A 24,693-nucleotide genomic window follows, 5' to 3' on the forward strand; every position below is an offset into this window, starting at 1 on the left:
AAATATATACACTATAAGAGTCGCTTATTGCATTTTTAACCAGAACTGCTCTCAGTACAGCGCATACTTCAGCCCACAGCTTCCTCATATTCAATATTTCACACACTCATAGATATCCATCTCTAATTGTGTGGTTTTCTCCATCAAGAACCAATAATTAATCCTTGGAGAAATGTTGAAAACGTTGAAAAACATCCCGGATCTGTCCCCTGATCCAAACCAGTATAATATAATGGATTCATCCCTGTCACACAACACATCCCTCCACCAAGATTCCTGGAAAACCCTGGAGTTTATTTTGTGTAATCCTACCGACAAAAAAACGAATGGACAGAAGGGAAAACATGACCTCTTTGATGGGGGGTGGGTCAAAATGTCCAGGACATATTTCGTGCAGGCTGGCAGTGCTGTGGCATAATATGCACAAACACACACACACACACACAGACAGACAAACACACAACTACTTCTCTCCATGGGATGGGTTTCCTGCCTGGGGGGGTGCAGACTCAGCTCTTGTCAGATCGGGGCCATCTCCAGGGAAAGGAGACATGCCAGCCTGCACGTTTATACATGGAGAGGCATGGGGGGGGGGGGGGGGATTCAACCCATTTGGACTAGTAGCTTCTCAATAGATTTGTGTTTTTTGGTCTTTCCTTGTCCAGAACCTTCACTGGCTCAGAGTGAAAGACTTGACTTTCCCTATCAGCATCTGGACACGGTGCAGAGACGTGCAGTCTGCGACATTTACCCTGTTTTTCCACAACATAGAGCTCATGCCTTTTTTATCTGCTCCACATTTCCACGAGAAAGTCCTTACTGATTACTGATAAACAGGGAACTGGGGTCGAGAAGTTTTACTTGAACGTTTCTGGACAGAGAAACTTTGAAACCTTTAGCAACACAACTGGAATGAATGACTACGGACAGCCAAACACAACAAGTAATAGTGGAGTTTGTATTTGTGTGTATAAATCATAGTAAATATATATATATGGTCACTTTTAAGACATTTTACTGAAGAATAGCTACATTGCTATTAAATCATTAAAGTTTCTCCTCTTTTCATTTCTCCCCCATGAAACCATCTGAAAACGATCCTCTCTCCTCAGACGGGAAAGGTTAAACAATGTTAGTTCAACTGTAACACACAGACCTGCAGCTTGAACAAGGTGATTAATGAAGGGATAAGAGCTTAGTGTGAGAGTGTGTGTGTGTGTGTGCACATAGACGTGTGTGTGCACATAGTGTGTGTGTGTATGCTTCACAAAGTCTGAAAGAACACTGTGGGGAATGTGAAGCTGGTTCCGAGGGACACGGAGCAGCTGTCTTCACACAAACAAACAAACACACAAACACACACACGGATCTGCACCTCCACTTTCATGCATCCAAAGATCGGAGACGTTCCAGAGGTTTTTTCTTGAAGTGATTCTCGGGTTTCACACAAGACAAGTGAATCCATAACTAACTGAGACAGAATGGAAGTGTTCTCCTGAAGGCACAAGGGAGCGGGGGGGGAAGCTGTGAGGCAATGGACGGAGTGAGCACGATAAAAACTGGATTTCAAATCAATTAATGGGAAACAATCAAATAAATCAACACCATTGATCGTTCATTTCAAGTACTTGCTCAATCTCAATGCAAATAACCAGTCACTGTAATGAAGGCCGGCAGGCAGAGGGACACAACGAGCACAGTAATTAAATTTCAGCCCTAATTGCATAAGTACATGTCTCTATGTGTACTGGGTCCTTCTTCCTGGAGGGTTACGATACTACTGCTCCTCCCATTCAGCCACTTAGCAGAGCTGCAGCTAAATGAGTCAACTGCCACTGACGCAGCCCTGGAGCTCATGTTTCACTGCATGTGCACAGGAAATGCTGATGGCTTCAGCTAAATTATCACTGATTGAGCTGCACTTACAGTAAGTTACAGCAACTTCATATCACTGTGTAGTGGACACTCAAATTCTACAGGTCATCAACCGCTCCTGTTTCTCCACTGCTGCTTGAAACACGTTGAAGCAACAGTTTGGAATTGTTGATTTGAGGGACTAGTGCTTTTAAAATGCAAATCCCCCCACGCCCACTCTGGAAACCAGCTCATCTTCCTTCACAGTTCAGGCTGATATTTATTTGAACTTTTCCAGAGGGCCTGTATGTGCGAACGCAAACGTGGGAGTTAGTCGCTTCGGATGTTTTCAGGCACTTTTTCTTGCAGCCCCTTAGTGAAGTGTCTGGGGAATGTCAGAGTGAGCGGTGGGGGTGAGTTGAGGACGTGAAACTGGAAGAATACAAATATCTCAGGATGAAAAAGAGGAGGTGTACACGGGGAAGATGGACGAAGATGCATTTCAAGACAATGAAATATGCTGTAAACATAAACCCTGCTGTTGTGAATGCATCTGACCCGGAAACAATCTCATATTTGAAAGGCAAATTAATGATCTGTCCAGACCCAATTTTCAAGACATTTTCCAGACTTCATATCTGAAACCGACTTTAATCTGAACTAATTAAAACTGTGTCAAAGTCTAAACAGGAACTTATGTGACAGTTCTTCCTGTTAAACCACTTGCAACATGACATCACCAATCCAACCGTCCAATCCGCTGTCTCCATGTGCCTGTTTGTTGGAAGCTTGCTGACACCTCAGGACGTTAGGGAGCACAGGGCTCAAACGTATGGGATTGTTCCCATCTGTACCAGTTCCCCCCTTGCATGAATTAAAACTGAATAAAACCATTATGAGTCACCAAACACAGATATTTGAAGTGATGACTTACTGGCAGACTTTCCTCACAACCGACGGTTAAGAGTTAGATTGTAATTAAGCCACATTAGCGCTCCACTGGGTCATTTCTCTGCCTGGCAACATCCATTCTGGGAAGGGATTAGCACAGGGGGGGTGGGGGGGGGGGCTATGGGGTACCATGCAGATCTAATGAACTTTGAGCTGGAATGCACACACGCAATGACACACATGCTAAAATGCAGACATGCGAACACACTATGATTCATGCGGGCCGAGGCCGTCAGACTGAAATCCAACCACCCACATGTCGACTTCCTTACTTTGATGACCGACCCTGCTCACACTCACATACTCACACGCTGACACCATCTCCACACACACACACACACTCACATACTCACACGCTGACACCATCTCCACACACACACACACACAACCCTCTTAAATTACTGGGCATTATTGTGCACACGCACGTGGAAGGCTGTGCAACATCATGACATCAAAAACCTCAATCATATTATTCTATAACTTTGTCAAAGCAATAATTCTGATGTGACAAAACTATCAGGTTGCTGATCAGAGCAAACAACCAAAGTAGACACAACCTGAACAAAATATTAAATATCTGTATCACTGGAAAAATACATGTGACAATATAACTGGCTAGCGGCTATTCTATAAATAAATAAATAACTATAAATAAAATATTGATGTTAAATAATCGTATTCGTTATTCTTACATGTTTGTGTCATGATACAATAAAGCTCAGCTGTCTGTGAAATGATGCAACGGAGTGTGTGACTGTGTCGTTTCCTCGCTCCTACGATTGCTGCCCACACACACACACACACACACACACACACACACACACACACACGCACACGCACACGCACACGCACACGCACACACACACACACACACCTTTGTGAAGATACTCTTTACCTCGGCCAACATCTGTTGAAAGGCGCAGATCCAGGAATTTCCTCTTAACATTGAGTGACACAGGTGTTGTTGACATGTTGTCGTGCCTTGGTGGAGGTATGCACTCTGCTATTAACAAAATACATTCCCTAGCCCCTTCCCAATAACCTCATCTCAATTCACAACCCACCCCCGACCTCAACAAGGACCTCAGAAATGCTGTTTGGACTCATTAGGTCCCCACGAGGACAACTGGTCTCGGCAAGGTCAGTGTGTCTGTGTACCAGAAAACAACAACACTTACACACAAGACACAAATTAAGATCCAGTGTTGATATCGTGCTGTTAAATGCTCACATGGGATGAGACATATCAGTGCAGTAGTAGCCTCTCCACCCCCTCTCCACCCCCGCTACTGTACTCTCCCACGACGGTGGCATTGAAGGAACAGAAAAGCATCATTTAGGCTGAAATCCACTTTTAGAAGCAACGTGGAGGGTCGAGGTTAGCTGAGGTTAGAGTGAGGGGTGGGGGGGGTCTGTTATTCTGGTCTGGCTTCAGAGCTGAGGTCACTGGGAGAGACGTCACTCTTAACCCTTCCTTCCTTCTTCGCACAAGCGAATACGACTTGAGGACATTTGCTGATGACACAAGCTGCAAATGTGGCACAATTCTCTTTTAGTTCCTCCTCCTCAAAAAAAAACTTCTTTCCTGCTTATATTATATCTTTAAAACACTAAAGATTAAGAGGGGAACATTAAAGGCCACTTGGAGGAGCTCGTTTCAAAAAGTGTCATCAACTGATGATGATATAATATCTTCTTCTGCACATTTCTCCCCAGTGCTTGTGCCAAACTCAAATGGTTTTTGCTGAGGGATGAGAGCTCAGTGGAACCGAGCTTTGTTCTCCCCGTTCTGTACAACACTGGAAGATTAAGGTCTGAGGAAGCCACGTATTCCTGAAATCCATCATATCACCCAGACGGCGTGTTTGCTTCAATGCTGGGGAAACGGAGCCGACAAAGCTCCGCGAGGGGGAAATGGGGGAAATGCTCATCCTGCCCACCCAATGCGACATGCACATTTAAATCAACGGATCCTAGACTATTTGTAAACCGGTTGAGGAGCCGGGTATGTTCACCCGCTCTGGACTCTACACATGAACCCACTAACCCTACCCATCCTCGACGGAACAAGCTAAATCAAAAGACATAAACCAAGAGCAGCCAAACATGCCGAGCAGACGTCCCCACGTCTGAGGCTGAACATGAGTGGTTTTCAGTTGTGTCTACTACACACACACAAACACACACTTGCTCACCACTCCCCAGTTTCCCATAATCCTGGTTTGTATCACCGAGAAACAGACAACCTCTCTGCACCGTCCTCTTTGGCTCCGACCTTTTCTACCGCTCCTGTCTCCACAAGGTAATGTTTGCTTTGGCCGCAGCCTGAGCCTGGACTGTCTCACTGCGGGCTGAGTGAACGCTGCGCTCAATTGAGAGTGTGTGTGTGTGTGTGTGTGTGTGTGTGTGTGTGTGTGTGTGTGTGTGTGTGTGTGTGTGTGTGTGTGTGTGTGTGCGCACCAGCTCACAAAGTCAAAAGAGTTCTATAGTTAAGTGAATGCACAAACAGATTCCCATACCGTCAGATTCTGTCGTGTATATATTGTCTGTGTTTATGTCATATACAACATGCATAGTTGTATATGAGTGTATGTAAATGTATAGTGTGTGTGTGTGTGTGTGTAGGTGGTCCACTTGCTTGTAGTCAGTGATGCATATAAAGGAAAGACTGATGTCTGAATATTTGCAATGTTATCATATGCATAACCAATCAAGCACTTAAAAAACAATGGTCGAGGTATAAATAACTAGAATCACTGTTGTGTGGTTGTCTCTGTCAACCAGTGCAGTTCCAGTTATAATATACATTTTTTTGATGAATCATTAAGGTCAAGGTGACGTTTGACCACTGAAATCATATCAGTTTATCTTTAAGTACAACTAATGACTTCCCAAAAGGCAGCCTTAAGAAATCATGTTCAAGAAGTTCAAGACGTGCTCTGTGAGGCCATTGTGACCTTTGACCTTTGACCACCAAACTCTAATCAGCCCATCGGTCCAGATAAATATTTGTGCAAAATTTGAAAGGATTCTCTCATAGTGTTCTTAAGATGATGTAATCAAAAAGAATAAAAAAGAGTTCTGTGAAAACTCAAGTGATTGTTTGTGCCAAATGTAATGAAATTCTCTTTTAGGTGTTCCTGAAATATCACATTATCAAGAACATGAGGTCCCTGTGAACTTGACCTCTGACATATCTGATATATCATGTTCACAGGAATGGGAAACGTGTTGCCAGGCATTAAAATGATGATCCTCTAATAGGTTATGTCTAATTTTCAAAACATCTCTCTGAGGGATTCAGTATTTTCAGCCACATTACAGGGATGAAGCCGTTTACTTCACCATACACATCCGCTCCACTGGGCAAACAGGAAATGACTGACACGAGGCAGAAGAGACACAAAGAGATCAATACTATGAAAACTGAAAACTGCTAGGGCTGGTCACACAGGAACCAGAGGAGGGTAAGTCTGGAAAAGAAAACCCCACACGTCTTAGGTCACGTCTTCGGTGGCTCAGTGGGCGGAGTCTGATGCAAACATTTCTGGGGGATAGACTCATGCTGTACTGTGCTGTAACTGTAATGTGGATGTCGAGTGTGTGTGGGAGGGGGGGGAAACCCATAAAGTCCTTGTTTTCCCTGGGATTCCCATAACACTGACATAGTCGTTGGCCATTACATGAAAAATGTAATAAAAACATTCTATATAATAACTGTGGGAGGATCTAAAAGGGTGTATACGGTATTTATTTAATGTATATAACACAGATTTACATGTTTATTTCAAAGCTTTAACTTCAGTAACATGGTAAGAACAAGCAGCTTTGTAGTTTAGGTCCTTTATCCAATAACAGGAAATCACAACAGATCCGTAAATAACTTTGCTAAAATTAAGGAAAATCTGAAAGAACATGAGGCAACGAGGAGGAATGATGAAGAGGAGGAAGAGAGTAAATCACAGAAGCCATGATAGAAGGATAGAGACTATTAAAGGTTTGAGGAAGGTTTATTAACACAAGAGAAGTTCTACAAGAAGGTGGAGAAGGTGAAAGACAAGGTGTAAATTGAAGGATGAGGAAGAGGAGGAGAAAGAAGAAGGAAAAGGAAAAGGGGGAGTGCAGTAGAAAGAAGGTGAAGAGAGCAAAACACAAGGGGAGAGAGAAATGAGGAGGCCGTGGGTGACTCGAATCATAATCCCCTGTTGAATGTCACAAGGAGCTGTTTCACCCAAGATCCAAGAGCAGGGCCCACCTCCGGGCACAGGCTCACACCTTTAACAAGCTTAGGGCTTATGGTGTGTACTGTGTGTGTTTCTGTGTGTGTGTGTGGATGTGCGTGTGTGTGTCAAGAGCAGTGAGAAACGCACAGAAGTTATGAAGGAGAAACTAAAGACAACAACAACTTCACTCTCTTGTAGATGAGATAAGCAGAGACGAGAAAAGAAATGGACAGATGTTCCCCCTGTGGTGGATTTAGCTGGTTATCATCTCCTTTTAGAGTCAGAAAGAAAAGATGAGGAGAACACAGAGAAGGAAAGAAAGAGAAAAGAGAATGACAGGAAAGGACGAAATAATCTAATTTAGATTAAAGAGAGACTACAAAGGACAATAAGGAAGAACAATATTAATTATTACTACAAATTATGGTCTATATGAAAATAACCAAATTTGATTTCCGTTTTGTTATTGCTACATAAGAGTTATCTTGCAAATTTTTAGAAGATGCATTTTCTCAAAATGATTTTTCTCGCTCTCTCTCTTTCCCTGTTCGAGGGGGCGAGGCAGCTCACACACACACACTGAAGCTCAAACACGGACACACACAGACACACAATGTTTAAAAGTGTGGTTAAATGTCACAGTTGATGCCGACACAGGTTCACTGCACGTAAAGGTGGAGAAATACAGACGGAGAAACTTAGTTCATGAGTCATTGCCTCTGGGATTTGATATAATTATACAGACACGGGTGGATGATTTAAAATGACCATTAGCTAATTGTTAAGGTGGCATTCGAGGAACTCAATCTGAAACTGTCAGAGCATCATTTGAGTTGTCGTGCAGAGATTTACACTTGTACCTTGAGATCACTCACAACCGGGGTGAGCTCTGTGATTTAGATTCTGATGGTAATTAACCACACAGTAAAAGTATAAAATATCACATGAGAAAATAAAAGAACATTAATTCTGTTCCTAATTGGTTATTTTTCTTCTTCAAAATAACAAATAGAACTGATTAGATGAAAAGGATAAAAAATAAGTGTTGTAACAGTAACAATCCCTAATTGCAATCATCCATAATAATGAGACACCATATGAAATACGTTTGCTACATAGTTCGTATGGGAAAAGTCAAACTTAATGAGAATAGAGAATACTATGTTCTGCACAGAGTCCTAAGGAAATGCTTAATTTGTGGTGGAAATAAATCAGTTAAGGTTTGTACAGTTTGTTTGATTCCTTGTCTCCATAATTAAAGCTATGTAAATAAGATTTAATTCAGATTCAGCCTCAGGGGAGCTTCTTAGAGAGAAATACAAACTATGCACGAGAATAAGATACAAAAAAATGTAATCGAAGTAACAAGACTGGAGAAACTAGAGGAAGTACAGTGGGAAAGAATTATGACAGAGGAGTTGGAGAGAGGAAAAAAGCGACGGGGTCATGGTGAGGGCCACAACAACCTGGAACCCATTACCCAGAGCATCCAGTGGGACCCCTCCACGCCAGCCCCCCCACTTACAGTTCTCATGATGTCACAGCACAACGAGCCGCCGCCGCTCTCTGCTACATAACAGCACACAGGCCTGATCAGACAGCCACAGATAAGACTGCTGAGGGACTTCCACTAATGAAAGTTGAGCAGAAATAATATTTACTCCCGGTGGACACAAATAAAATTGTTTATGCATTAATCCTTTTAGTACCTCATTCTGTGGCGTTAGATTCTGCAGAGGCAGCATTAACCAACACCTTAAAGTTAGGTTCCATTATCCCAAATTATAAATGTCACATCACATTCTCTCCTGGTTTAAGGCGACAGAACAGAAACGCGATAACGTCCGTTCTGGGAAATCTTGACCAAACAGACGGGAGGATCTAAAAAAACTCCAGGTCATCACAGCCGCAACACAGGATGAATGAAAAGGAGGCTGGAAGCAGAAAGTTCAGCAGGAGCCGCGAAGTAAAAACAGTTTTTTACTTACTGGAGCACAGAAAAAGACGATTACATGGAGGAAAATGGAAGAAAAGCCACCAAGTGCTAATCCCCCTCAGTCTGTGTGCACACTTACAGGAGTGAGAGAGGACGCTGGAGCAAGAGAAAGCACAGAGAGAGAGAGAGAGGGGGAGAGAGAGAGAGAGAGAGAGAGAGAGGGAGGGAGAGGGAGGAAGAATGGGAGTGGGAGACAGATCTCCGCATCAGTTAAGCCAGTGAAAAAGGGGAGAAAGAGAGAGATAAAGATGGGCAGGAGAGATACAGATGTGAGAGAGAGAGACGAGAGGTGGAGGGGCGACCGAGGGAACCCCCATATTAGGTTATGAGGCAACATGCTCTGCCAACAACCCCGGCAGCAGAGGAGAGGAGATGTTATCAGAGAGCTCACTCTAAACACACGGAGACGGACGAGACACTGGAAGACGAGGTCTCAATCGATCGTCCTCTGGGAGCCGGTCCCACGTGTAAACAGCGTCTGAGAAAACTCAAATAACCTCTCTGTGGTGGGATTAAGAAGAATCACACAGAACCCTGATTATCGACTATTGATAATTTTTTTATCAACTGAAGAAATTCTAATTGAGACACAGCTACATTGTCAAGCTCAGGAAGATGGTTGAAAAGTATTTTATGTAATTGTCCATGTCCTATCCCCTAACGTGGAGGAGGCAGGGTTCATGGCTTTCACTGCAACCACACACTTTGGCTTTTGGGGAGCTGTCATGTCGTCCATCGTTATATACAAAGAGATAACGTAAGAGCTTCCATGGGGGATGTCAGAAAACGTTTCCCTCTTATGAAACTGTGCAGTAGCAATAATAAGTATTTTAAGAAAACTATGTCAAATATGTAAACCGAGAATAAATAACACAAATAAAAATCTCCAAACAGCCAAAAGCTATTTCCTACACGTCCTAATCAACTGTGATTTGTCTTCTGAAATGAGCAGGATGCATGTGAGCTGATGTGTTTTGTCATTTGTCGACATAAACTGAACCAAGTTTTTTAAACAGAATTTTTTTAAAGATATCACGTATCCCTACATATTTCAGCGAGATGGAAAAAAAAAACTCTAAACATTTTTTTCTCCATCTATTAATTCGTGCCTTATGTCTAACGCTTTATAACGGTTGAGAGGTTGTCCTAAAAAACAACAAACAATTAAATCACAGCAGCAAATGTGTCTGTTAAGTGTTTATGTGCCATTTTATTTTCTGATGTCGCTTCCACCGCCATAAAAAACTCAAATATGGCGACAGAAGTCAATGGAGAACCTGCTTGTTGTCCCACTGAGCTTGAATCACCTGTGAGGCGTCATAATGAAACAATATCCACGTTCCAGCTGATTTCATAGGGACAAGTCACCATTAAACCAACCGACTGAGATACGACCACTTCCTCCTCTGTTCACTTGATGCCAACAGCTCTCTGGAGTATTAATATTATTATTATACGTATCAGCTCTGTTGACACTTTGGACACTGTTCACTGGAGACAGAGTCAGAACGACAGAGAAGTATGAAACATAAACAGAAGCATTCTTTGATTACAGTGACACAGGTCAGATTCAGAGGGAAATGACAAACATGATCACCAGTGTTTATGAAGTGTCTGCGTTAATAAAACATTTCACATTCTAATAACTACGACCTTTATCATTTTGTCTTTATGCCGTAGTGTATAGCACACGCTGACCTTGATGTTTACGTTGAGGTGTTAAAGCTGAAAATATAGTTTACAAACATCTGTTAAAAAACCTAATTTGTATTCATAGAATTATTAAAAGAATTAAAATCTATAATAACCATCCTTCAGTTTCAATCTACATACTGTACCTTGTTTCAGAATTATGAGGTCACTGTGACATCAACCTTTGACCAATGAAATAGATTTAGTTCATCTTTGGGTCAAAAGTGGAAGAAATTCTCTAAAAGCAGATTGAGATATTATGTTTAAGATGCCTAAAAATGTGTTTTGAGATCACTCAAATCTAACCAGTTCATCTGTGAGGGACAAATAAATTCACTTAAGGTATTCCTCAGATGTTGCATTCACAAGACATAGTGACCTTTGACCTTTGACCATCAAATTCTAATCAGTTCACCCAATGGTCTGAATGAACAATTGTGCAAATTCAAACAAACTCCCTGTTTCCTGAGGCTATAGCCGCCGTGATCAGTTCATCCTCAACTGAACCTTTCCAGCATATTTGAAGAAACGTGAAGTGTTCTTCAGATATCATCTTCAAAACAAAGGGACGGAAGAACTATTAAAGTAGGAAGAAAATTAATCTTCCTCCAAACCAAAGGCTGAGCGAGGTTCTTCCTCTTCTCTCACACCTAACTGAAAACATAATGTCCCATTGAATCTGCTTAATCAAGTGGAAAAAAATTAATTTGGTTCAAGCCCAGTCGACATCAAAGTGGTTCCCAGAACAAAGCGGCCGGCCCTCTTTGCATTTCTTTGCCGGACACTCAGCTGAAGAGGCTGCAGCTTCCCGAGCCGGTAATCACGGCTCAGATTCATGTATTTATTTTACAGTTACTGCACTAACTACACACAGGCACTAGATTAATGTGAGTGAGGACAGTGATACAGTGTGATGTGACCGTGCACACACTTTGCAGCCACTGAACTTAAACACAACATCTTTATCTGTACACATCACACAGGATTTATTACAAACTAGAACTACAGGACAATATTTACAAGATTCCTTTTGTCAACAGCAAAGGCCCTGTTCATTTCAAAAAGTCTGCTGCCCCCTAGTGGATATGTATATAAGAATAATAATTGTAATAATAATAATAACTTCATCTGTATAACACTTTTGTTACAAAGTGCTTCAATTGATTCATGGCAAAAAAATGAATGAACTACAATAAAAGATATTCAATTCAGAAAAAAATGTAAGCACCAAATAATAACATAATAAGGTTAATGCCAAACATATTACGCAATCTCATCTCTTCTCATCTGCGGCACAAGATAATCCTCTGTCCAGCAGGTGGCACCAAAGGCCGACTTTTCATGTGTCACTTCTCTCAGCAACTCAGATCATAAACTATCAACCTTATTATCCTGAAGTCTAATAAATGTTTGATATCAAACCATGAGTCATATCTACAAAGTCACTCTTATCTTCTTTGGAGAAGTTTGACCTTTGCCCTTTGATACTGCTCCATCATTAACAGCAGGAGCTGTTTCTGTATAACAAGCTCTAATCCCTCCTGGTTGAGTCAAAGCATTATAGGAAAGGGGGGTGACGCTGCTATTTTTTACATCAATTGTGTTAAATCATTGAGAACAACAACAATAGCAGTTTTGTTTGTTGGTGTTTTTTGTGGGTGTGTTGCTCAATTTCCATACAAATAAAACCAGATGTTGTTTATTGGTGTTGTTGTCGTCCATGCCGTAATGGGAGTGCATCACTGGAAGAAAACAGTTTGACACATGACGCAGCCGTGTAGTCCGACTGTCACGTGAGGGTGATGAAACAGGGCGAGGGCCAAAGAACAACAACAGTTTGTTGGGAGCTAGTCACTGTGACAGGAAATTCAAGTCTGTGTGTCATTGTTGATGTTTCTCCAACTGTACGTGGGCCTCAACGGATAATAACAGATATAATTAATTTCAAACAGCATCGTCCAAATCAACAAGGCCCCTATAGGCCGTGTAATATCAGAAGTTTGTGTTTTCGCCTCAGGGGGGGTCAATAATCTCCTGCTGTTTGTTTGTGTACCAGGTCCCTGACCCGCAGCCCGACGGCCTCGGAGCTGGATCTCTGGACCAGGGGACCGCTCTCCCAGCTTCTGGGGCCCGTTTCCCACAATGTCACCGGGATGCGAGAGGCCTGCAGCGAAAAACACACTCACACGCAGTTTTCACACCGTTCTGCAAACCCCACAAAAGCAAACGGACGGAATTTGCCCGGACAAAAGTGCGAGAGCAGCGGCCACGTGTGCGTCTGTGTGGTCGCTTCGACCGAACCTCCATTAAAAACCAACAGATTCCTGTTTGAAGGAGCCGAGAGGTCACGCTGTCGTTGTGACAAACAGAACTCCTTACAGAGGCTTGCAGATATGTACTGTCCTACCCTGTTATTCTGTGTAAGCACACATCTGACTACACACACACTAACACACACACACACACACACACACACTCTCTCTCTCTCTAATCCCTGCCTAAGCCCCAACACCCAGCTGAGTAAGAAAGTGGCCTGTTCGGCACATTCCTTTATAGTGGCACAACACACAGCGAGAGAACATAGGAGTAATAGACACAAGGTCAAATTGGCGTGACCTGCATGTAGAGTAAGCGCGTGTGTGTGTGTCTGTGTGTGTCTGTGTGTGTGCGAACGGAAACTGCTAATTTTGGTTCCTTAAGTGAAAACACTATTTCTTTTATATTTCTTTGATATTATAGTTTATGTTTTTTTTTACAGGCTGAATGAATGAACCGATTCCAAGTTCCTCCTTGGTAATGACGGCCGGGAGAGAGATCTGAGGGAAGATGTGGAAGATTTGATTTGAGATTTATTAGATTCAGGTGTTTGACCGACGTGGAACCAAATCCCAGATGGAAGCGGTTTTAACTCGACAGAAACTTTATAAACCTGCGGCCCATGTGACAACCACAGAGTGGAGGATCATTAGAACCACCACTTCCTTCTACTGGTGCACTGTGTTTCTTTTAATGAGTCAATTTCCCAAACGAGGAACGTCTTAGTCACAAATATGTTCGACATGATCGGCATGTTGTAGATGTGCCGAGTCAGCGACTAAACCAACAAACCTCCAGCTCAAAGTAAGACGTGAACTTCTCCCTGTGGCACATTCTGGATGCGTTTTAAAGTCGGTTGACTGATTTATAATTGGGATGATTTTTAATTATGACATTGTTATGATCTTTTTGTCAGTTGCACGCCTTAATGAGGACACACACAAAGAAACAACAGCAGGGGAATGTTCCGTCTCAAAGCGTTGTTGCACCATTTTGCAAGTTTTTGTTTTTAGCCAGACGTCCCCTGCCGTATTCAAATAGCAGCGCACACAATGGAGTTTATAGTTCCCCGACAAAAGTGGCAGCTGCTGCTTGGCGAGGCGAAGGCACAGACCGTAACATCAAGCTAATTTCTAAGTATTAAATATGTATTCAAACCCATGTCTTCTACCTCGAGAGGTGTCTTCAGCTGCCATGGGTCCAACCCTTGTGTATCACATTGTTTATGGTTAAATAGAAGCTTTAGCTGTGTGGTGTGCGGGTTGAACGCAGCCCCACGTCTCCTGCAGTAGACTGACAGGCCACAGAGACGCTCCAACCCTGGTTCACCCTGTAGAAATGTGCATGCAGCTCTCAGCCAGTTGTCACAGCCTCCACCTGGCTGCATCAGGGGTTATTCGTTGTTAAACCTCTGTCCACATCCACAGGCCTGTGATTATAATTCCATGCATACACTGCGTTTCCTATGCCCAGGTGGTTCCGTCTGAAGGCTCCTAACAAACCATCCACTCTATTGGCCGGAGCAATCAACTAGAAAAGAATCAATTCCACCTCAGCTCATGACAACGTCTGGCAGGGGAACGGATGACACCACCACCGGATATTTGCTGGAGCTTCTATTTTAAAAGCTTCCTCCTGAAAACAACTGTAATTGGTACCGAAGACGTGTGTGATGTGTTTGCTAGAGTTATCACCTCAGCTGGGAAATAACCGGTCTTTGAGATTTTTTACAGGGACGGATATTTAACTGACAAAGAGATAGAGGGAAGGTAACATTCAACAGAGCAAAGAAGAATGAGTTTAACAAGTTAACAGGCTGCGACAATCTATATTTAAATCTTCTTGTTTGGGAAAGTATAATATTTGCTGACCTGATTAAACCAAAAGAGAGACGTTATCACTGTAATATAAACCTGCAAGTCAATATAATGTGATCCAGGAAATAGTCAGTTCATTCAAATGACTCATCAAAGACGTCGGTGAATTAAAGCAAATTTGTAAAAGGACACAAAAATTGAGATATTAACCCACGAAGATAATAATCTGAATAAAACACGTAAACAGCTTTTTCTAAAGGTCATAATCTGAAAATAAACTATAATCAAATTAAGACAGGGGGAGTTTTTCAACCTTGTGTAGACATGTAGGTCTTAATCGCATTATAACGTCCTATAGGAGTTGTAAACATCATAATCTGAGTGATCTCTCATTCAGAATAAAATCTGATTATTCGTGTCCATGTAAACGCAGTCACTGGTTTATCTTTTTAAATAAATAGAAGTATTCTCAATCGGAACACATGTGACGTTATTATCATGGACACGAAAGCAACAATAGAGGACACTGCATAAGAAAAAGAAGTGTGCGTGTGTGTGTGTGTGTGTGTGTTTGTGTGTAAGAGCCAAAGAGTCGTCCTGTGACAGGGACTGATAGCGTCTCTCCTAATCCACCCAGGCAGGAAATGATGTACGCGGTCAGGACTGTTGTTTTTGTGAAGCAACCGATCACAAAACAAAGCAAGAGCCACACGATAACTCAGAGTCGTGATAGGATGACATCCATTGGAGCGAATAGACACAAATTTCATATATATATATATATATATATCATATATAATAACTAATAAATCTGAAAGTCCTACATCAATAACATGGAAATATAATGGGTTATGAATGAGAGCTTGGGGATGAATTCAGCAGCAGGGAAGGAGACGTGATAATTAACATGTCACAAAACCTTGAAACTTTAAGTTGGGAAATTAACTTTAGTTTAATTAAAGACGATCTCATTCTTTCATTTCTTTACTAACTTTCCATTATTTCCCCCCGTTTCCACAGCTCAGTTATTCCTGGAGTTTCTAAGTAAGAAAGAGTCAAACTGAGGGAAACAGGAAAAAGCACAGGGCATCCCCCCAGAGAGAAGAATGTCTTCATGTCCCTAAAGACTCATATCTGTCAGACGGGAGGACGATATGTTTACGTCCTCCTCTCAGCCCCACACCCACCAGACCACAAACTGCCTGTGCAAACGTATTGAAACGTGCACGTACACGCCTCTGCATGCCTGTGTGTGTGTGTGTGTGTGTGTGTGTGTGTGTGTGTGTATGGTCACTTACCACTTAGCCTGACACCACTTTGAGTTAAATGAAAGGCCTCAGCAGGGCTCTAATTGGAAGACTCAACAAAGGCAAGCAATAAAACGCTTCTGTTACAGAATTTGTTGGATTCCAATGTGCCAGGTGTGTGTGTGTGTGTGTGTGTGTGTGTGTGTGTGTGTGTGTGTGTGTGTGTGTGTGTGTGTGTGTGTGCGTGTGTGTCTGTGCGTGTGTGTTTCATGGTTAAACCTTCTCAAAGTTATGAAACACTTCCCTCCTCTGTGGTAAACATCCCTCCTGTCGTGCATTGATCAATGCAAAGAAGGATTTAACAGATTTATTTTGTATCTGAACAGATTCACCCGGATCAGGATCTGTGTGACTTGAGCTGTGGTCGGACATGAACTCTGGAAAAATGTGGTTCCAGACATTTACCAACAGTTTGTCTTTTTCTTGCTCTCGAATTTCCTCGTCTTCATCGGCATCTCTTATGCATTTTGAGATATTCTTCCAGTTTTTCTGCAGAGTTCTCACATCGGCTCACTCGGACATTTTACAGACATTTTAGGAGGGAACAGGCAGAACAGGTTCCAGAAAAATGTCTCAATGAACTGACTCGATCATTTGCGTTCTTTATCTAGAGACAAGGAGTCAAACTTATCTCCAGATGATGCACAGATGAGGTTTTCCTCTGGATAACTAGAAAACTCTTGTGAGAGACTGCAACACTCCATCGTGTGTCGTGAACATTACTCAATGGCTCAGGTCGAAATCTTTCTTTGCGTTTCTTCTCTCTATTCGCTCTGACCCCCCCCCCCCCCCCCCCCCCCCACTCCCCCGTACCCCATCATCTCACTTTACTCCCATGGTAGATTTCCTTCTTTTTCCACAGTTAAATCTAATTTCCTCCCTCGCTCTCTCTCTCTCTCTCTCTCTCCCTCCGCCACTGTTGCCCTGCTCCGGTCCCTCCTTCATATGATCCTGTGTTCTTTGGCTCGCTTCATTAGCTGTAGCAATAAACACGCATGGGCCACGGGATACCTCCAGAAAACTCCTCCACGCCATTACTGCAGAGTCAGGTTCACAGACTGCATACAGGAGGCCTCTGTGTACCATAAGGTATTATTGTGTATGTGTGCATTCCTCTATGCATGCATGTGTGTGTGTGTGTGTGTGTGTGCACCCACCCAACTAATTCAAACACACAAGCAAGTATAATAGAACTGTTTGCATGTTTACATTTATAAATATGTACTTTTTTCTGATTGGACTTAAATGTCCTATACGATTAGATATTCCTTTGTTGTGTTGTTTTTATACCTGCTGTATGTAATCTTATAAAACATGTAAAAACTTGAAGGAATCACTTTCGACAGCCGTCTTCAGATATGGAAATGTGCAGAAAACTGGGTCTTGATATGAGGAACGCCACAGAGGACAGTCCAGGTCTGAAAAGTTTGCAAAAGGAACATTTCCAAAACATTCAGGCAAGAGGTGGCACCAAAGAAGAGCATCCAGGAATTTTTGATATTTGTGTTCTTTCAGTCTCACATCCACATCCATATTTTCTGCACATATTACTCGGGGGAGGCTGGCAGGACAAGTTCCAGAAAAATGTCAGCAGCAACTGTCTCTGAGGAGAATGTCTGGACTGCAGTGCATGTCTCACAGCAGCTTAGGGGACTGCTCGATTGTGACTTCACGACTCCCAGTTGTTTGTAACCTGGCTTGTTCCCTTTTTTTCCCACAGTATTTTTTTTTAATATGATGACAACTTGAAGTTTTCACGGCCCCTCATGTGTTTTCAGAGCGTCTTCTCTGACCCGTCGCAGCAGCAGCTCAGATGCTGTTTGGACAAGAGAAGTGCTGGCAGCTCCCCCGTTTTCAATAGGCTCATTATTAAAGCAGCTCTGCTTGGACTCAACTCAGCCCGTATATTCTACGACCACACAGGACTCGTAAAAACATTTTGGACGAATTCAGAAACCACAGTGCCGCATGCACACGAGCACGAGTATGTGTGTTTGTATTGTGTGAGAGTACAAGCCCCCCCCCCTCTACATATATATTTATGAGAAACCTTAGACATTACTTGGCTCTATCATGGCTCTCGTGAAAAAACACACAAATACATATCCACACATATCAGGGACACACAACTGTGCACATGTTGGAAAACTGTCATAAAATGTAACACATGAAATTAATGCACCCTTCCTCTTTTAATACTGGTGAGGAACTGAATGGAAATAAAAGTACTTCTGAGATGTGATTTTGGCAAAAATTACTTCTTTTAAAAAAGCAAATAAACTCTCTTTTGCTTGGAAACGGGATAATAACACAGAGAAGTACTCGATCTCTCTCTCTCTCTGTCTCTTTTCATCCATCCTCTGTGTCTCTCTAACTCGCTCACTCATTCGCGCTCTCTCTCTCTCCAATTTCCATGGCTATAACTTTAATACAGATGCCAACTCTGCTTAGACCATGCGCAGGCGACACACACACACACACACACACACACACACACACACACACACACACACACACACACACACACACACACACACACACACACACACACACACACACACACACACACACACACACACACACACACACACACACACACACACACACACCTCAGTCATGCAGTCTGTCAGTAATAAGGAGAGCAGAACCAACAGAGAATAAATCATTTTTCCGCAGCAGGGGCCTAACCTGAACAAAAGAGCCAGTGTGTATGCGCTCTGGGACATATGTGTGTGTGTCTGTGTGTCTGTGTGTGTGTGTGTGTGTGCTTGCTTTGGTCTATTAACATATTCCTTGAACAAATTATTTCGTCTGTCATGCATAACAGGCATAACATTCTAATGCAAAGAGGTGAGCAACATCCAAGAACCATTTTTCTCTCCTGAACCGAGAATCAGTCAAGTCATAAAATTCTCCTGCTTCCAATAAGTATTACTTTCTGCTGCGGCAGCGAGGGTTTAAAAAGAGAAACCACATGTAAACCCCTCTGCCTTATCGAGTGTAAAGATTTCAGAAGCACTAAGAAGTAGCGCATTGCAGCTGGAGGCAAAATGTAAGTGATGTGAGGCCATGAACGCCCAGACGGCTACATATTTATTATTTGGGATAATTCTTGGCTCGGGATGATTATGGAAAGATGCACTAGGACAGCTCTCCTTCAGCAGGAGTGTGAGAACTGAAGCCTGAGTGTGAAAGATAAACCCTCCAAGACCTGACACCTGAGAACGCCACTGCATTTCAATCCTGATTTGAGATTTCCCCCAATTCTCTACAGCACATCTGAGCTCTTGAATTCTCTCATGCTGTTTGCGATTGAAATCTTTAGTCTCGTGTGTTCCTTCTCTTACCTGCTGTGGTTTGACCCGGACCAAGCGCAGCACGTCCCTGCAGACTCGGAGCTCCTCTCCCATGCCACGCGTTAGGATTGGCCGGATCTCCTTTTTGCTGGGTCGACACATCCTGCGGTGAACCACCAGCTCCCACACCTCCTCGGAGATGTGTCCCGACGGCAGCGTCCTTACAATCGCTCTGGTTCCAGTACACACCGACTTGGTCACCTGATGGAGAGAAGAGGAAGAATTTCAGCATGTTTCATTGTTTTGAAGCATGGAGACGACTATCAAGAAAACTAGAATGGCTTCAAGTAGAGTTATAACTCCGCTAAGGCTCAATAGGCCCTCTTCAATTCAATCAAGCTGCACACACTCGTAGATATTGTGTATTTTTTAATCAAGATACTTGAATTATTCCCTGGGAAATGTCACAAAAACTATTTTTGTCCGAAACCAAAGAGAAATACAATAAGATCTTCTTTGGCCCAGTCCCTACCATTCGACCAAGTTTCAAGAAAATTGGTCCTTGGTCAAGATTAAGATCAACTTTTAGACCTAGTTACCTTCTGGTTATTCTTGAAGAACCGCCTCACCAGGACGGTGGAACGCTCTTTACGGTTCCTCACAAAGTCCGTGTTCTCTAAGGAGGCCTCTCCGTCCTCCTCCTCACTGCTGCTCCCCACGCTGCAGTGCCTCATCCCTCCTGCGGGCGGACTCTCCACGTGCCCCAAAGCAGCCGTCATGGCTTCCAGAGATGCCCGTCGCCGGAACATCTTCTCCAGGGAGCATTTGTTGACCCGGGGCCTCCTGTTGAGCCGCTCCAAACTTGAGTAGCCGTCTTTGAGATGGTGCCGGCGGATGTGTCCGTTTTGGCGATGCTGGTGGTTGTGGTGGGAGAGCGGGAAGCCACAGGGGGATGATGACAACGAGGCTGGTTCACTGGAGGGGCTGCCCTGTGATGAGAGGTAAGGTGATGTCTAGAAGAAGAAAACATGGCAAATTAAAAGAGTCATGGTGATGTTTCTTTACAGTACGATTGTTTTTTACTCAGGCACTGAGAGCCCAGAGCACTGCGACTTGAGAAAATACATGTAACTAGACCAAAAACATGCAAATGGAGAAAACAAACAAAATCACTACCAACTACTCACAACACTACCAACTATGCATTTGGGCGTGGTTGCATGTGGTTGTGAGGATTTGGTTGTATTATGAGTATTTGGTTGAGTTGTGGATGGTTGGTTGTGTTTTGAGTATTTGGTTGGTTGTGTTGGGGGTTTTGGTTTGTGTTATGTGTATTTGTTATGTGTATTTGAATGAGTTGTGAGTATTTGTAGTGTATTTTGTTTTGCTGCATATGTATTGTTACATTGATGAGGAAGTTTTCCCTATTTGCATGTGTTAAATAGCAGTGAGTTGAGCTCATTTAGAGTTTTAAAACCTCCATGTATAACACAACATAGCCTCACAGCAGCCAGATGTACAGATAACCAGGTGTAGTACCTTGGAGAAAGGCAGCATGGACACAGGCAGGCTGCTGCGGCGGAGGTGTCTCTGGTTGGGCCTGGAGGGTCTGGAGCTGAGGTGAGGACTGTGAGCCGGGCTGGAGTTGGGGCTCGGAGTGGATCTGGGGCTGCTGGCGTGAAGGTTCGACACAGTGCAGGAGCAGCGAGGGCTGCCAGTTCTGTTTCCACCTGCATCCACACCTTCTCCCGGGGCGTCCAGCTGACACCCCTCCAAACTTTTCCCAGGAATCGAACTAGCTGTGTTAGTCATTCCTTTAATTCTCTTGCCAGCGTTCAGCTCTGGACAAAGTTTCTCCTCTGCACTCAAGAGTTTGGAGTTGTAATCCAAACACACGTATTCCTCGTCCAAGGTCGCCCCTTTCCCACTGTCACATGACAGCTTGCTGTATGTGGGGATGGAAGGGCTGCTCCTCTGTTTGGACTGAAGCAGTTGGTCACAGTAAAGTCGTACTTCCTGGCTGTCGTTGGCGTCTCTGCTGGTTCTGCTCCCGGTGGCTGGAGGAGTCAGCACGACAGCTCCCACCTGTGTCGGATTCTCTTCAGTGGCCATCGTGTCTCTGGAGTCTCCCTTAGTTTGTTTCGTCCCTTGTTGTATCTGCAGCTTTAAAATAAAAATAAAAACACCTTTTAATGGCGAGTACAGTCAAAAAGGAGGAATCAAAGCTAACAGCATTTAGAAAAACCTTCTGATTTCACTTAGGCTTCAGGCATCGCTCCTTAAGTTCCTTTTACCGGAGAAGTGACTCCTTCCATCTCCATTAGTGGTTCCGTAGAGCAACAAAGGGGAAATGAAATTTGCAGAGGAAATGAAATTTGCAGCCTTCAAAGACGATGCATAGTGAAAGGTGATAGCAGAGTCGTGTTTACCAAGCAGATGAGTGATGTCAGCTAAATATCCTGCTTTCCCTGGAAAGAGTACAGAGCCAGGAACAGATTTCTAAAGGGCATTTCTGGGAGTGGACATTTTCCTGGGGGCTTGCCTTTCACGTGTGAAGAACGCAGCTGCAGGATTGTCCGAGTCAGACGCGGTCACGACAACAGGAAAATGTCTGGAACATTCTGGCAAAGGGTCAAGTCAGGACAAGTGTTGTGTTTTTGTTTACTGCACATCAAGACCTTTGTCACCCTTATTTTGAAAACCTCTCGAATCCAGGAAAATGTCCAGGACATGCAGGAAGGAGGGTTTATTTATAAAACACGGCCGAGTCTCATGCTGTCCCTTGACAATTTCGTTCGCCAAAATCTTTCCAAGTTGACATCTTCAATGACGTCTTCTGCATATATTCATTTTTTTTTTCTTATGTTTTGTGTTAGCAATGGCAGGAAAGGAGCAGGTGACTCGGACATTTGCGTTTTCTCATGCGCAGCCTCTCCTGTAAATCTCGAATTCAGCACGTTTACACAATCTAGATCAGTTTCAGTTTTCCATTACTCCATCGTGTTACTTACTGTGATGATCAGGTGAATCCACTGTGAGTCATGCTCGACAACGGTACCGCAATCCAGGGACCTCTTGAGTTACTGGGACTGCACGTCCATACAGATTGGCTTTGTGTGTCCGCGATGTGGAAACAGAAGCTTGTGCAGATAGAAAACCCACGGAGGTGACCCTGGGGGATCCAGGAATTTCCTTGATAACACGGTCACAGCCACAGCTTACGATGCAGGGCCACATGTGTGCCTGTGTGATCGGTGCTGACATGTATCTGTGGCATGGTCATCCAACCGCAGGCCCTGGGAACGACACACAGACAGAACACAGACACATCAGACATCATGGCTCTTGACGTCTTGTTTTCCTGAGAAAAGCCCAACCACAGTTCTTAATCACGATAAAATAAACGAACACTTTGCACTGTGCTGTCTTCTGTCATCGCGTCAGCTTTCCAATCTGTAACTTACTCACTAAACCAGCTCGCGTTGCCTCAGCCATTGTGACCGAAACAACTGAAACAACAAATTCTGCATTTGAGGGGAGAGGGAAGGGAGCAACAATTCATTTCACAGCATTTTACACCCATCACAAACGTCCACTTCCTGAGGTAATGAGAATAAAACTATATAAAGCACATTTGCCACCAGTTCCTGTGATGATGTGTATGTTGTGAAGCATGTTGCGTCATCGGTGTGGCTACATAATAAGAGCATTCATCTCTCTGAGGAACTTCTTTGAATTCTTTGGTATTGCTGTTTTCTTGAAATAATATCTTCAAGGAAAACCTTTGAGGACGGAAGGAAATGGTATGAATGAGTAATTTTAAAATACCAACATCAGCAGTTTCAAATCAAAACTGGATCCTTTATGGAGATATCTCAGTTACTTTCAGGATTATGAAAAACTGTGTTGGATGAAATATCCCCAGAATCCTTAAAAAATATATTCCAGAGAGACTCATTAGCGTGTTATCAGTGGTAAATGTTTCATGCTTTGAGTTGTGCAAGACAATAACATATATACAGACTTGATAAATACATACGCAGACACTTCTCTCCTCCACAAACACTCATTGACGTTATCAAGGAATTTCGAGTGCAATGATCTCAAACCACTTTATTAATTTTGATATTGTCCAGGACAGAAAAATCCAAGGCTATTGCTCTTTAATAAAGCACGTACTGTTTAAGAGAAGCCAGTTATGCAAACTCAGTAAAATGCCAGATGGAAAAGACCAAAAGTAATGATGCCTATGAAAATGAACTGCCCAGTTTGCAGTAACTGGCATCACACACACACAGCTCGACAATAAATCGGAAAAATTATGTCTCTTATCCAAAAGCAAAACAGAGTGTGCATATCACTCTGTCACACTGGTGGGCAAAGACATGAGAGCAAGGCAGAGCATGAAATACATCCGTAACAGACCCACTCACCCACAGCATGCACGCATACTAATGGTGTGGTTCTGGTATTCTAATGGTGGCCAGTCATCAGGAAGATGTAGTGCCCAAAGCCTTGAAAGGTTCAAATGACCACAGACATTAATTCACTGCCAAAATACAATGTGTGTGTGTGTGGGTGTGTGTTTGTGTGTGTGTGTAGATCCCTTTTTGGGTTATTGGATAGATTTGCCTTCACTCATGAGTCTCACTGGTAAAAGTAAACTTCCCCTGACCTTTGACCACTGACCCAAAACAGTTCTCTCCAAATGACTTGTCTTATTCTAAATTGTTTCCCCAGATGTGGCCTGTGATCCAGATCCCCTGTCAAATAAATAATTTTACATAAAAAGATAAAGAAAATAACTTAATATTAATGAATAATACAGTGAAAAAATAAACTATTTGAACCAACCTAAAAAGTACAAAAACACACATATGAATTAAATTTGTTCAAATTAAAATCAACCAGTGAATCCAATGGATAACTTTAAATTTGAAAAGAGTTGAAAAACAAGTGTCATCAACAAAGACATCAACCCCTGGGAGGAGCTCCACTGCTTTTTAAGAGCAAACTCCATGTGACCTTTAACCTCATGACGTGCTGAAGACGTTTTCTCACAACACTTAGGACAAAATATGGTGAGAAACCATGTCATGTTTATTTCCATATAAATAAATAACTCCACCAGAGCTGAGCTGATCAAAAATCCAGCCCCCTTTTTCAGAAGCCTGTGTCGAATCGTCTTTAGGATTTTTTTTAGCAACCCAAGCCGAACCATAACTGGAAGAACCTCAGCTG

The 24,693-nt window shown here is 43.0% G+C and overlaps 1 protein-coding gene across 1 annotated transcript in view; it reads right to left on the reverse strand.

Moving 5' to 3' along the window:
* plce1 (phospholipase C, epsilon 1) overlaps nucleotides 1–24,693 on the reverse strand; it is a 71,059-nt gene that overhangs the window by 45,049 nt on the left and 1,317 nt on the right. The window contains exons 2-5 of the mRNA XM_053413415.1: nucleotides 22,464–22,748; nucleotides 20,992–21,615; nucleotides 20,052–20,465; nucleotides 19,504–19,713 (exon numbers count right to left, since the gene is read on the reverse strand). Of these exons, the coding sequence (XP_053269390.1) occupies nucleotides 19,504–19,713; nucleotides 20,052–20,465; nucleotides 20,992–21,564 (1,197 nt within the window). The 5' untranslated portion in view covers nucleotides 21,565–21,615; nucleotides 22,464–22,748. The remainder of the gene's footprint in view (nucleotides 1–19,503; nucleotides 19,714–20,051; nucleotides 20,466–20,991; nucleotides 21,616–22,463; nucleotides 22,749–24,693) is intronic.

The sequence above is a fragment of the Pleuronectes platessa genome, chromosome 21, assembly GCF_947347685.1.
Source record: "Pleuronectes platessa chromosome 21, fPlePla1.1, whole genome shotgun sequence".
Classification (NCBI taxonomy): Eukaryota; Metazoa; Chordata; class Actinopteri; order Pleuronectiformes; family Pleuronectidae; genus Pleuronectes; species Pleuronectes platessa.